This window comes from Pelobates fuscus, chromosome 3 (genome assembly GCF_036172605.1).
Source record: "Pelobates fuscus isolate aPelFus1 chromosome 3, aPelFus1.pri, whole genome shotgun sequence".
In the NCBI taxonomy this organism is placed as follows: domain Eukaryota; kingdom Metazoa; phylum Chordata; class Amphibia; order Anura; family Pelobatidae; genus Pelobates; species Pelobates fuscus.
In genome coordinates, this window is record NC_086319.1 from 135072686 (window position 1) to 135088117 (window position 15432).

At 42.9% G+C, this 15432-nt stretch overlaps 1 protein-coding gene across 2 annotated transcripts in view; it reads right to left on the reverse strand.

Moving 5' to 3' along the window:
- The window catches only part of HBEGF (heparin binding EGF like growth factor), a 458025-nt gene that overhangs the window by 428588 nt on the left and 14005 nt on the right, over positions 1–15432 (reverse strand). Inside the window, exon 3 of one of the 2 annotated variants that reach the window (XM_063447487.1) lies at positions 7299–7379. The exons of the other annotated variant lie outside the window; for it this stretch is intronic. Within the exon in view, the coding sequence (XP_063303557.1) occupies positions 7299–7379 (81 nt within the window). The remainder of the gene's footprint in view (positions 1–7298; positions 7380–15432) is intronic. 2 annotated transcript variants of the gene reach the window in all.

Sequence of the window (15432 nt, forward strand, 5' to 3'; positions counted from 1 at the left end):
AGACTTAGCCTTGAGACAGGGGACCCGAACCTCTAACCCTCACCTGACAGCCACCCGAGACTGTACTTGCAGAGCCTTCAACGAACAGAGCAGAGGTAACAGCACAGGGGCCCTGATGATGGAGTGTGGCCGACGGAATGGTCGACACGGCACCACAGCCCGAGCTCTAGGAACTGCAAAACCACGGCACCCGCAGCGGGCAACCCGGCAGCAACCCCAAAGCCTGAGCCCTGAGGTGACAGGACAAGAAGCAGGGATTAACAAAGTAAAAGACTCACCCCCAAAGCCTGCAAGCGGCGTGGGTTAACGGCCATTAAAGGACGTTAGGATATCTGGTACCAGAGACTTATAGCAAAGCTACCATAGTCATAACCATAACTAGCATGTAGATAATCAACTTTACCACTGTGTACCCATAATAAAACCCATTTATGCTGTAGCTTCTTAACTGTTAGGCAATAGCTTCTTAAGCGCAGCCTGTACACTCAGTACAGTATAAAACTTTAAGCAATATGTTTATGTATCTTAACAAGTCTTTAAATCCTGTTATTTACTGCTACTCACTGAAACACAGCAATGTAAGCATTACAGTACTTGCATGAAGGTGATCCTAACCATAGATGGTACTAATTACTGAACTTCGTCTGCATATAGCATATACGAGTTTAGCCTGTAACGCAAACTTTACTTAAGCATAAAAATGTGCATTAATTCTACATCTAAGTGACCCCTATGTATTGGATTACTGTCGTGGCAATATAACACAACTTGATGTGCAACTAGTTGAGTTAAACGAAATCTTAATCTAACATGTTATACCAGTTAGCTTGTTATCATTACGTATTATAAAAAAAAAAAGTGCATTATCTATCTACCCCCAATGTCTTGAAATCAGCATATGGACTGCCGTTGGGGTACCATATGTATACCTGTAACCACTATACGCACTGCAAAAATAAAGAATAAAAAAAAATAATATGATCATTTTACCCTTTTATAAATATTTATTTTCCCCTTTTAAGTGCAACTATAAGTATTAGAAAATTCTCTCTCTCTCTCCTCTCTGCTCCCCCTTATAAAGCAGAATATTAGAAGATTTACAACTCACTCAGTTATATATATATATATATATATATATTTACATTTATTTTCTAGTGTTTTATATTTATCTTTAAAGATCAAGCTAAGTGACAATTTTATACATGTGAATCATTGTCTATTTATCCATCTCATTAATTTAAATTATTTATGTACAAATATATATATACATTTGTTTAGTCTTATCTTTAGAAAAGTTTCCCTCTCTCATTCAGACAACCCCTAGAATATAGATTTGCGTGGAAAAGTATCAAACAATTAGTGCTATATTAGTGTAATCTTTTTATCCTTTTATAAACATTTATTTTTCCCTTATAAGCAACTGTAAGTGTAAAAAAAATAATAATAATTCTATAGCCTGTAATTCCCCTACTCACTCCTCTCTTATGCCCCCCATATAAGAGAGAGGTTTACTGATCAATTATGTGCCCCAAAAATTAAAAATAAAACATTGCATCTTGAGTTCCTTATTAAGTCAGATTACCTTTGCTCTCTTTCAGTATACTCCATTCAATCAGTTTTTGCTTAGCCTGATCTGGGTTTAAGCAGAGATGCGAGGAGTCGTTAAAAAAATATACAGTTTAGTTGGGAATCCCCATTTGTAAATAATGTTATTCTGTCGTAAACATGTTGTAATATCTTGAAATGATCTTCTACTGGCTCTCGTTGCTGCAGAAAAGTCTGCAAAGGTGGATATAGATGAATATTTATCCTCTTTAAGTGGGCTTTTCCAGAATTCTCTTACGAAAAGATCTTTAATTCGCCCATTATTAAATCGGCTATTATGTCTCTTGGCACTTGGGTCAGATTCTTGGGTCTTGGAGGCCTATGGGCTCTTTCAATAGGATATATAGTATGTCAGTATATTTATACGGGCAGACATTTTATGTTAAGACAAATTAAAAGTGTATACTGTGAGTCACCATAAGAACAGAGATGACTCCATTTTGTAACAGAATGTAAATACAGACACATTTTTTTTACTTCTCTCTGTAACTCTATTCATTCAAGTCTGAGATAGGAATGCGACTAATATAAACAAGAAAACCAGACAGACACCAATAACAGATAACACTAAGTAATTAATTTTACTCTCTAAAAACGGAATCTTACAAGTCCATTGTAAGGAAGGGTGAAATTAAGGTTAGGACGTGTCAGGAATCTAAGTTTGAACGTATACGATAGACACCAAGTCTGGGTAAAAAACAACCAAAGCCTTTGAAGTTGACAGTTTCTGTGATGGATAGTAGCCATAAAAGATAACCAGATGGCGTCAAACGCATGACGAAAATCAGTTAACCCATTATACAAAAAGGTAAATGGACCACAAGAATTTTCGGTGATGTAATGCGCCATCTACTGACCAATATCTAGATGATAGTCTGTAGGGAAGACACGCCCACAGTTCGCTATTGGTTACTATTAACTAGTGACGTTTGGAATTTCTCCTATTAAAATTAAGGACAAAGGAGAGAGAGGGGACTCGTACACTTAAAATCACTCTTGGACTCTCACTCTGAGAGATAAACTCAAGACTCACACTTAACATCTAAGATTTGACATCTGGAGCCAAAGCTGGACACACCTAATTCTTTATATATTTTTTTCCAACTAACACAACTTCAGAACTTTTCTATTTTACTACAATTCTCTCATCATACTTGCATTCAAAATTCCTGGGACATATCTACACATCTGATAGAAAATCTACAACCTAACTGGTAATTTTGCTGGTTTTATTTAATTAAATTAATTATCTTTCACTAATAACAGGAATATATATCTGGATAAATGTTGGTCAGATTTAAATTATTAGAAATCATAATTAGCTAAGGAATACATGGTTGTAAGAATTCAGTTCCTGCAGGTGGAATTAGATAACGATATATTAATGGTAAATTTGCTAAATGTTAGCATACCAAATTTTTATCCAGATGTATTGACTTGTTCTGAAATTAAAGATGGTGAATCTTAATTAGGAAAGTTAAAATTCTGCCTGGTTAGAATTATTCTTATTGGACGGACACAGGAATGGTAAATGATCTGGTATGAGAATTATTGTAGTTGTAAAATTGCAATCTACCGTATATTCTCGAGTATAAGCCGACCCGAATATAAGCCGAGGCCCCTAATTTTACCCCAAAAAACTGGGAATTTGACTCGAGTATAAGACTAGGGTGGGAAATGGAGCAGCTACTGGTAAATTTCTAAATAAAATTAGATCCTAAAAAAAATATATTAATTGAATATTTATTTACAGTGTGTGTATATAATGAATGCAGTGTGTGCGTATGAATGCAGTGCGTGTGTATGAGTGCAGTGTGAGTGCAGTGTGTGTGTATGAGTGCAGTGTGTGTGTATGAGTGCAGTGTGTGTGTGTGTGTATGAATGCAGTGTGTGTGTGTGTGTATGTGCAGTGTGTGTGTGTGTGTGAGTGCAGTGTGTGTGTGTGTGAGTGCAGTGTGTGTGTGTGTGAGTGCAGTGTGTGTGTGTGTGAGTGCAGTGTGTGTGTGAGTGAGTGCAGTGTGTGTATATGAATGAAGTGTGAGTGTGTGAGATGCAGTGTGTGTGTGTGTGTGTGTGTATGTGTTGGTGGGGGGTGGGCATTTTGATTATTGTTATGTTATTAATTATTATTATTATTTATTTTATTAATTATTATTTTAATTTTTGTTATATTGTTATTTTTTTTAATTATTATTATTTTTAATATTTTATTATTATATTTAATTTTTTTCGTCCCCCCTCCCTGCTTGATACATGGCAGGGAGGGGGGCTCTCCTTCCCTGGTGGTCCAATGGCATTGGCAGTTCAGTGGGGGGGGAGGGGGCTGGCAGAGCTGTTACTTACCTCTCCTGCAGCTCCTGTCAGCTCCCTCCTCCTCCGCGCCGGTCCGGTCAGCACCTCTGTCAGCTCACACTGTAAGTCTCGCGAGAGCCGCACTATGACCCCGCGTCTCTCGCGAGACTTACACTGGGAGCTGACAGAGGTGCTGAACGGACCGGGGAGAAGGGAGCTGACAGGAGCTGCAGGAGAGGTAAGTAAATGCTCTGCAGCCCCCACAGCCCCCAGTCTGTATTATGGCAATGCAAATTGCCATAATACAGACACTGACTCGAGTATAAGCCGAGTTGGGTTTTTTCAGCACAAAAAATGTGCTGAAAAACTCGGCTTATACTCGAGTATATACGGTAATAGGATATTTTACCTATGAGGATTGTAGCTAGCAGTGAAAGAGTTAATTCAGTGTGATTTGACTGTCAGCCAAAGTTTTTATTGCTTTACGCTGTGCTGCTGTGAGATGCTGTTCTGTGTTAAGTTGATTTCAAAGTAAATTGTCCTGTCGTAAATCGTGTTAAACTGCATATAACTGTTGCATATAACATGTTTTTTAGCTGTCTATATTGTGTTAAAGCCACTGCTATATTGTATACTTATGTTATACCTAAATATTTACTGATATATCAAACTTGTTACATATCATTATTATTATCACAATAAATTGTATTTTTATAATTAATTTGTGATTAATGTGTGAAACAAAATCTTCTAATGAAACTTACTCTAGGATCTAGGAGAATTAAAATAGTGGGTAATTCTCAGCTTTAAATCATTAATCGGGGGAAACAGTGCCAAAATATCAATTTTTATTACATTAATTTTGATAATTCGTATGAAAATATTATTTTTAATATTTATCACCACATAAATATCCTCACAAATTGATGATGGACTGGCCGAATCACGTCTCCTGGATAGCACTCCAACCTAGCTGGAGTGTTAGAGAATGAAAGATCAACTCCCCCTTTTGGGACTTGTGACATTCTAGAATAACCTGAAGTAGGTTATAGTACCAGCTGTGTAGTCACAAGCAATATACATGTAAATATATGTAAATATATATAACCGAGTGTCAAGGTTAATACTCCCCAAGACGCAAACCAGAGAACAATAAAGGCAAGCACAGGCAGACGTATTACCGGACCTTAAAGTGGCCGGACTTAACGTAGGAATAAGAGATAAGAACACGCCAAACACGGCAAGGTCAGGGATATAGAGGTACGGGTATGCGAATAGACAAAGCCAAAAGTTCAGGGAGACAGAAACGAGAATAACCAAATAACAAGCCGAAGTCAGAAACCAAAGAAAGACAACTACTCAGGATGCACTCTCAGGCTATAATAAACCACGACAGGGCAAGGAAGTGATGTCAGAAGGCAGTTAATATAGGGCGAGGTGTATTCTGATAGGCAGGGACAGAAATGAGGGAGGATATAAATAGATAGTAGCAATAGGCTACCATCACTTTAAATGCCAAGGTCACGTCACCCGTTGGCTACCGAATGCGCGCGCGCGCAAGTCCTCGGACGCGCACGCGACGCCAGCCAGAGATGCGCACCGCCCAGCACGAGAGGACGGACGGCGGGACCGGGATGGCGCGGGACACGAGGTATGACACCGAGTCAATTTAAATGTGTATAGATGGGGTCTAGACATTGAACCGTGTAAATCCAACTAACCTAATTGCTTGACACACAGTGTCAGTAAGACATGTAATGAGCATAGCAGTGCTAATAAACCAGGATAAAGAGTATACTAAGAACTGACCAAGTGCCAGATACAGTATGAAAAATAATGTGAACAACCTACCTAAAGTAAGACACCCATACAGAACATGACTTATAACCATACATGGGAATTTTAATGGCCTACATACACACACACACATATATATATATATATATATACATATATATATATACATATATACACACACACACACATACACACACATACACACACGCACAGTATCTCACAAAAGTGAGTACACCCCTCACATTTTTGTAAATATTTTATTATATCTTTTCATGTGACAACACTGAAGAAATGACAATCTCGGACAATGTAAAGTAGTATGTGTACAGTCTGTATAACAGTGTAAATTTGCTGCCCCATCAAAATAACTCACACAGCCATTATTGTCTAAAGCGTTGGCAACAAAAGTGAGTACACTACTAAATTGAAATGTCAAAATTGGGCCCAAAGTGTCAATATTTTGTGTGGCCACCATTATTTTCCAGCATGGCATTCATGGTTCCCTCAATGAACTGTAGCCCCCCAGTGCTGGTAGCACTCTTGCAGGCCCAGACCATGACACTCACACCACAATGCTTGACTGTAGGCAAGACACACTTGTCTTTGTACTTCTCACCTGGTTGCCGCACTCTTAACACCATTTGAACCAAATAAGTTTATCTTGGTTTTATCGGACCAAAGGACATGGTTCCAGTAATCCATGTCTTTAGTCTGCTTGTCTTGAGCAAACTGTTTGCGGGCTTTCTTGTGCATCATCTTTAGAAGAGGCTTCCTTCTAGGACGACAGCCATGCAGACCAATTAAAAGCAGTGTGCGGCATATGGTCTGAGCGCTGACCCACTACCCCTTCAACCTCTGCAGCAATGCTGGCAGCTGACAGCATATTCGGAAGGATGATCAGCCCCCTGCACATCTGAACCGTGAGTTTTCTTTATTACCTTCCTTATTTAAACAATGTTTATTTTTATCTGTGTGTATTCTGTCCTAATGAAAGTTCCCGAGCGGAACTGAAACGTTGACCGTTGGAATAAAGACTGATGTTCATTTTCTGTACAAATCCTGGGAGTGCTGATTTTTTCTGGATATATATATCTCAATACAAAACTGTAGGGTGCGCCAGGGGGTAGGGGATGACGTGATACTCAAAACAACTGAAGTAAAACAGATAATACGTGGTCAGTAAGATAATATCAGTAATAAATAAAAGCAAACAAGCCAACACAGTCCAACATGGGGTATATAGGTAGTCTATAAGAGTTTGCCTTTATCTCCAGGTGATTATGAGTTCCAGATAATTGAGTTCCAGGTACATAAAAGAGAAGAAAAGAGATCCAATAGTGCAATATGTTCCAAAAGTGTAAAGGCTAGAATAAAATAAAATCCAAATGGCCTACTCACATGGAATAGAGCTTAAAACCAGCTCTAGTGTGAAGTGCTTGCAGTGGTATTTTTTTCCCCACTTCAGGGATGAAGTATGATGGGAGGTACAGACCAAAATGTTTCTTGTCAGCGGGATATGTGAAAGTAAAAACAAAGGTACAACAGATAGAGCTCTCTGTATAAAATATTGCGAGTAGGAGAAAAAAAAAAAGAGTAATACTCACATTTACCTGAGCAGATAACACGCTCAGTATAATCAGCGTAGGTGGTATAAATCCCACCAAGGATGCTTTGTGAGGTCCTCACTGGGAAAATAAAAAATTGATACCAGGTCAAAATGAAAAGAAAAAAACAAGGAATATGGTACTAATATTGGTAATAAAAGATATCAAAACCTTTATTATGACAATAAAATGTAAAATATATCATCCACAACACGTTTCACCCACTGTAATGGAACTTCCTGTACCCCGGTTGGGTACCTCCGCCGACGAATGCTCCTAGTGCTTACCGAGGGCTCCAAGCACTTCTCCAGACACCATAAGTACTGCAGAACCCATGAACCGTCACAGCTTAGTTGGGGTCTCACCATCTCCTACCCACCCTGGACCTATGACAAGGCTCCAGGTTCCAGTGGGTGAACCTCTCTTCCCCCAGAGAGCAAAGCAGGAATAGCTCTTACAAGAGCTAGTGATTATTCAAGAGAGTATGAAGAGCATAGCAATCCCTTGTAGCAGTTTCCCCCAATAAGAGACAAGACTCAAGACTGAGGGTAAATCAGGAACAGAAAGTTTAATGGCACACACTGGTCTTTTATACAAGTTTTACAGCAAAGTTGATGCCCAGGTGGACCTAGTTGGGCACCGAATACAAAACATACAAGCCAATAAAACACAGGTTTACATTCAGACACTCCCATACAGTGTACACAATCCCTCCCCTCTGCCTGTGATACAATTAACAAAGACAATGGACTAACTCAATTAACATACATTTTTACAAACCCCAAAAAGTACCCCCAAAATACATCGCATCCCCTGATAGCCCCGATCTGGGTGAACAACATATCCAAAAATCACCCAGATCGGTTCAGGGTTCAGGAATTTCCTGGAAGTCTTATTTTTGCCCCACCGTGCACCTGGTCCCATGCCCAAAACAGTTCCATACACGCGATGACAAAACACTGCTGACACTGCTGGACAAATTAAGATGGCCACCGCCACATGTTTGAATCTGTTCCAGTTAAAAGTCCAAGGGGCAGAAACAGTACTTTTGAACATGGGTTATCACAGGGCACATAGTCCCAGGGTAGGAGGCTGACAAGCAGGCCCCTCCAAAAATTCATGGCAAATTCATGGCAAAAAAGGGGAGTTTGTCACACATCTCTCCTCTCTCGGGGAGACGATCCAAACCCCAGACCTCCAATCGGTCTGGGGCTCTGATAGTCTGTTGGCATTTCCCAAAAGGTGTAGTTTTCCAGATGGCTCTTTTCACAAGGGCCCAATTGTAGATTCAGTGTCCTGCAGGGAAACAACCTGGATGCCCTCCCCCCTGGTTGGACAAAATTGTTGCTGAGGACGGCAGGTGCAGTCTCCCTCCTCTGTGCCTGGTGGGTAGAGGCCAGCGGTGCTCTGCCCCTTAGCCAGCGGTTCAGCTGGGTTGGTTGGTGGGTCATCAGGCCCCAGAACAAAGGGGTAGTTAGGGCAGAGGCTAGCTGCGCTCTGCCCAGATGCCAGCTATTCTGGTGGGATGGGGTCAGTGAGTACAACTCCCAGGACCTGTGTTACGACACTCACCGCCAGGGGAATGAAGCCGCCGTTTAGTCGATAATCCCCTTTCTCCAGAAATGCAAGTTCAGTCCAACCGATCATAAAACTCCCGAACGGAGCATACGAATGCGGTAACTCCCGATCAGCAATCCATCCGAAATCCTTCCACAGCTAGAAATAAACGAAAACGCTGTCCCAATAGTAAATCCCTCCACAAACGAGACAAAGCTCCGTCTTGAAGGTCAAGCAGTAATGTGTTTAATGGGGGCTACCTGCCAGGTATTTATGCAGGTCTTCACAAGGTAGACACTCCCCTAGGGGACCTTGTGGAAGACTGTAAAATATATTATACAGTAGCCAATCGCAGTGGCTATAGCACAAGCCCTTCCCATTTTACCCATAAGTCATTCTTTCCTATCCCGGAGATAATTAGGGAGAAACCTAATTAACTCCGAGGATAGGGACCATCGCCATTTTAAAATAAAATAAGAAAAATAAAATAAAATACATAAAATCAGAAGTACCGAATGTATAGTGTTCGTGCAACGTATCCCCAGATAGCCTGGATCTGAGGGCATATTCCTACCGAATAGCGCTCAGGTCCGATGTACACAGTCCAATCGCCATGGAGTCAAAGTCTCTCATAAGTCCTTCGGTATACGAATGACTCCATGGGACGGCTATCTGTGTAAGTTCATACGGATGAAAGAAACTCCCGAACGGAACAGTGTTCGTATGCCTCCAAGGGAATAGAAGGGGAGACGGCCGTCTCCAGCGGTGTTCGGTAGATAAAGAGTCCGTTTTCAGATCCATAGGTTTTGCACCGAACACCGCTGATTCGCCTCGTGTCCAAAATGGCCGCCGCCTCGTGGTTGGCATACGAACGACGACCACCCGTACATATGGAATGGAGAGGTGGTTGCGGTTAACCACAACGTTCTAATTGTGGTCAAGTTGTTAATAAGCCGCACACTCCTCTCCTGGGTGGCCGATGGTTCGGTAGTTTCAATCGGTACTTAGGGAAACATACGAACAATGGCATACGGACAGGAAATCCACGAACCCAAGGCAAACAGACGAACCAGCAATACAGGTCTATGCAGCAGGGTTCGTCACAACCTGGTTGCGGATCTGCTGTGGAGAGGAGGGATCGCTTACCTCTTCCTCCTGGCATTATGGTGGGGTGGGTTGGGGATCTGGACCGGCCATCCAGCATCCCTGTAGGGGTTACGGGTGCTGTCCCCCTGTGCTTGGGGAGAAGGACCAATTGTCTCTCCTCCCTGTAACACACACTGCCACTGGGGAGATGGTACGAGGCTTTCCTCTCCTGGTGACTCTGTCTACCGCTGGGGAGAGAGACCGGTTGTCTCCTCTCCCTGCAAAGTACACTGCCGCTTAGGAGGGAGACCAACCATCAGTTACTCCCTGTAACTCACCCTGCCACTGGGGAGCCAGACCGACTGTCTCGACTCCCAGTGACGCTGCCTGGTGCTGAGTAGTGGAAGCGACCATCTCCTCTCCCTGTGATGCTGGCTGCCGCTGGGGAGAGAGACTGGTTGTCTCTTCTCCCTTTTCAACACACTGCTGCTGGGGATCTGGGCCGGCTGCACTGCATCCCTGTAGGGCCGGTAGAGTGACCTCGGTCCCATCTCCACCTGCCATCTGTGGGTCTTCCCAGGACCAGTCTATGCTGCCCCCCCCCCCCCTTGGTAGCTGGTAGGGAAGCAGGGGGTAACTCAGCCAGGTCTTCCAAGCTGTAGGGTGGAAATACATATCAAATAATAAAATATTTAAAAAATTGTAACACATATAAAACACGTATATATTAATAAAAATAAACATAAGACAAATAACACTGATCATAAAAAGTTAAACATGAAAAGTTACATGAAAAGATATAATAAAAAGTTTATAAAAATGTGAGGAGTGTATTCACTTTTGTGAGATACTGTGTGTATGTATATATATACATATATGTATTAAGGCCGTTTGGCCTGTAATTGTGGGAGGGGCTTATGATTATACACTTACCTATATAAGGAACACCCTTTACCTGTCTCCATACCGTTTGAGGTCAGCGTTTGAATGAGATCCACTTCCGGTTCATTCAGACGCCATTTTGGGAATACTTTTTGCTCCACAAGGTCTCCTACTCTGAGCTGTGTCCAGGAATTCAGCCACAGGTTTTTCCGTTCGACCAGCTTCTTTCTTCAGGCAATCGTCGCGGATAGCGTTCAGTGACTCACAAAACCGTAATTCGACCGTAATCTATGGTTATTAATTCTGTATTTTATAAAAGTTTTTTGGCTACTTTATTGTACCAATCCTCTTTTTATTGCACTCTCTATGCACTTTAAACTTTTTTTTTACCTATTCCTGGCATTTTAACCTTTCCTGGTTACTTTTACTTCCACTGGCAATTTTAAAGTTCCAGTACTCCAAGAAATCCTAGGTGGGGATCATTCCACCAGCGCCTATCCATAGAGCAGTACCTCTGCTCTATCTTTGCAAGTATTATTTTATTTCCTCTACTACTCTCTTAACCTATCACAATTGAGAGCACTATTGCCGCTTTTTATTTTTCTATATTGGAGCCTTGGATCACCAGACGGCGCTGACGGACGTATTGCCGCTACAAATCCTATAAGCGGGGATTATACCGCTGTACGCTATCCACACCAGAGCTTGCCATAGCTCCCTCAAATGTGAGTTTTTTACCTCTTCTTATCTGCACACTGAACCACATCAAAATGGAGAGCACTATTGTCGCTTTCTGTCTTTCTTTTCCGAGTTCTGGACTACCAGACGGTGTTGACGGAGACCCCCTCCCTACATATCCTATAAGCGGGGATTATACCGCTGTACGCAATCCACACCAGAGCTGGCCATAGCTCTCTTGAATGCGAGTTCTCTACATTTTGTTACCTACCACACCCTGAACTTTCATTAGTCGCCTCTACCTCTCTTGTATTTACATATACGGAACGGTCTACACTAGACCCATCCACAGAGGAACTCTATCAAGTATCCTAGACCATCTATTGGCACCCTATCAATACTTTACTGAACTATCTACCCTTATCTGGCGCAGCCTGGTTCATTTTAATAAACGTGAGCTTGCCCACATTGGCTGTGGACAGACGGCTGCGCTTGTCTGTGATAACGCCCCCTGCCGTGCTAAACACACGTTCAGACAATACCCTGGCTGCAGGGCAGGCCAGCACCTCCAAGGCATAAAGGGCAAGCTCAGGCCATGTGCCCAATTTGGAAACCCAAAAGTTGAATGGGGCAGACCCATCAGTCAGTACGTGTAGGCCTGTGCACACGTACTATTCCACCATGTTGCTGAAATGCGTTCGATATCAGATGGTGGTGCTGGTTGTTGTGGCGTACTGACAAATCTTTTCCACATTTCGGCCATGCTAACCCAGCCTTCAGAGGTGCTGGTGGTGCCCCAGCTGCGTTGGCGACCTCTTCATCCTCCTCTGCCTTTGCCTTGTGCTTCCACTGAGCCCCCGGTGTCAGTTGGGAATGCCCTCAGCAGCGCGTCTACCAGCGTGCACTTGAAGTCGCGCATCTTCCGATCACGCTCCAGTGAGGGAATTAAGGGTGGCACGTTGTCCTTGTAACAGGGATCCAGCAGGGTGTCCACCCAGTAATCAGAACAAGTTAGAATGTGGGCAACTCGGCAGTCGTTGCGCAGGCACTGCAACATGTAGCCTTGTCCAGAGGCAAGGACAAGCTGTCCTCTGTGGGAGATGTATTGTCTGTGTCCTCCGTATCCCCCCAGCCATGCTCCAGTGATGCCCACTAGCTGCGTTGGGTGCCACCCTGCTGTGAACACAGTTCCTCCTCATCATCCTCCTCCTCCTCATCCTCCAGAACTGTGCCCTGGCTGGACAATTGTGTACCTGGCCAAAGCTATTGCAGGAGGTCACTTGTGAATGACTGGCCTGATAACCGTAACCCCTCTTCCTCCTCCTTTTCCTCCTGTGCCACATCCTCTTCCATCATCGCCTGAAGCGTTCTTTTCAAGGAGACATAGAAGTGGGATAGTAAGGCTGAGAACTGCGTCATCGGCACTGGCCATGTTGGTGGAGTACTCGAAACAGTGCAAAATGGCACAGAGGTCTCGCATGGACCTCATTGGTGGGGAAGTGGTGCTGTTCCGCAGAGCGACTGACCCGTGCGTGCTGCATCTGAAACTCCACTATCGCCTGCTGCTGCTTGCACAGTCTCTCCAGTATGTGCATGGTGGAGTTCCACCTTGTGGGCACGTCGCATATGAGGCGGTGAGCGGGAGGGCCGAAGTTACGCTGCAGCACAGACAGGCGAGCTGCAGCAGGGTGAGAATGCCGAAAGCGCACACAAATGGGCCGCACTTTCTGCAGCAGCTCTGATATATCTGGATAGTTTTTCAGGAATTTCTGCACCACCAAATTCAGCACATGTGCCAGGCAAAGGATGTGCGGCAAACCGCCTAGGTCCAGAGCTGCTACGAGATTTCGCTCATTATCGCACACAACCAGGCCTGGCTTGCGGCTCAGTGGCAACAACCACTCATCGGTCTGTTGTTCCATGCTCGTCCACAGCTCCTGCGCGGTATGGGGTTTTCCCCCTCAAACATATGAGTTTTAAAACAGCCTGCTGTAGTTTCCCCCTGGCAGTGCTGAAGTTGGTGGTGAAGGTGTTACGCTGCCCGGATGAGGTGGTGGTAGAGGAGGAGGAAGCGGAGTAGGAGGAGAAGGCAACAGGAGGCAAAGAGAAATGCCCTGCAATCCTCGGTTGCAGAAGGACGTGCGCAAAACTGCTATCTGCCTCAGGCCCAGCCGCCACTACATTTGCCCAGTGTGCAGTTAGGGAGATATAGAAACATAGAAACATAGAATGTGACGGCAGATAAGAACCATTCGGCCCATCTAGTCTGCCCAGTTTTCTAAATACTTTTATTAGTCCCTGGCCTTATCTTATAGTTAGGATAGCCTTATGCCTATCCCACGCATGCTTAAACTCCTTTACTGTGTTAACCTCTACCACTTCAGCTGGAAGGCTATTCCATGCATCCACTACCCTCTCAGTAAAGTAATACTTCCTGATATTATTTTTAAACCTTTGTCCCTCTAATTTAAGACTATGTCCTCTTGTTGTGGTAGTTTTTCTTCGTTTAAATATAGTCTCCTCCTTTACTGTGTTGATTCCCTTTATGTATTTAAATGTTTCTATCATATCCCCCCTGTCTCGTCTTTCCTCCAAGCTATACATGTTAAGATCCTTTAACCTTTCCTGGTAAGTTTTATCCTGCAATCCATGAACCAGTTTAGTAGCCCTTCTTTGAACTCTCTCTAAGGTATTAATATCCTTCTGAAGATAGGGTCTCCAGTACTGTGTACAGTACTCCAAGTGGGGTCTCACCAGTGTTCTGTACAATGGCATGAGCACTCTTTCTACTGCTAATACCTCTCCCTATACAACCAAGCATTCTGCTAGCATTTCCTGCTGCTCTGTTACATTGTCTGCCTACCTTTAAGTCATCAGAAATAATCACCCCTAAATCCCTTTGCTCAGATGTTGAGGTTAGGACTCTATCAAATATTCTGTACTCTGCCCTTGGGTTTTTACGTCCAAGATGCATTATCTTGCACTTATCCACATTAAATGTCAGTTGCCACAACTCTGACCATTTTTCTAGTTTACCTAAATCATTTGCCATTTAGCTTATCCCTCCTGGAACATCAACCCTGTTACATATCTTAGTATCATCCGCAAAAAGACACACCTTACCATCAAGACCTTCTGCAATATCACTAATAAAAATATTAAAGAGAATGGGTCCAAGTACAGATCCCTGAGGTACCCCACTGGTGACAAGCCCAAGCTTCGAATATACTCCATTGACTACAACCCTCTGTTGCCTGTCACTCAGCCACTGCCTTACCCATTCAACAATATTGGAATCCAAACTCAAAGATTGTAGTATATTGATAAGCCTTCTATGTGCAACAGTGTCAAAAGCCTTACTGAAATCTAGGTAAGCAATGTCTACTGCACCACCCTGATCTATAATTTTAGTAACCCAATCAAAAAAATCAATAAGATTAGTTTGGCATGATCTCCCTGAAGTAAACCCATGTTGTCTCTGGTCTTGAAATCCATGTGTTTTTAGATGTTCAACAATCCTATCCTTTAACATGGTTTCCATCACTTTCCCCACTACTGAAGTAAGGCTTACTGGCCTATAGTTGCCCGACTCCTCCCCATTACCTTTCTTGTGAATGGGCACAACATTCGCTAACTTCCAATCTTCTGGGACTACTCCTGTTATCAATGATTGGTTAAATAAATATGTTAATGGTTTTGCTAGTACACCACTAAGCTCTTTTAATAGCTTTGGGTGTATTCCATCAGGTCCCATTGACTTATTTGTCTTTACTTTTGACAGTTGAAATAGAACCTCTTCCTCTGTAATAAATGACTCATTTATCCTTTTTCTTAACTGAGGTCCCTTTCCTTCATTTTCATCTGTAAATACCGAACAGAAATATTCATTGAGGCAGTCAGCTAGACCTTTATCCTCATCTACATACCTTCC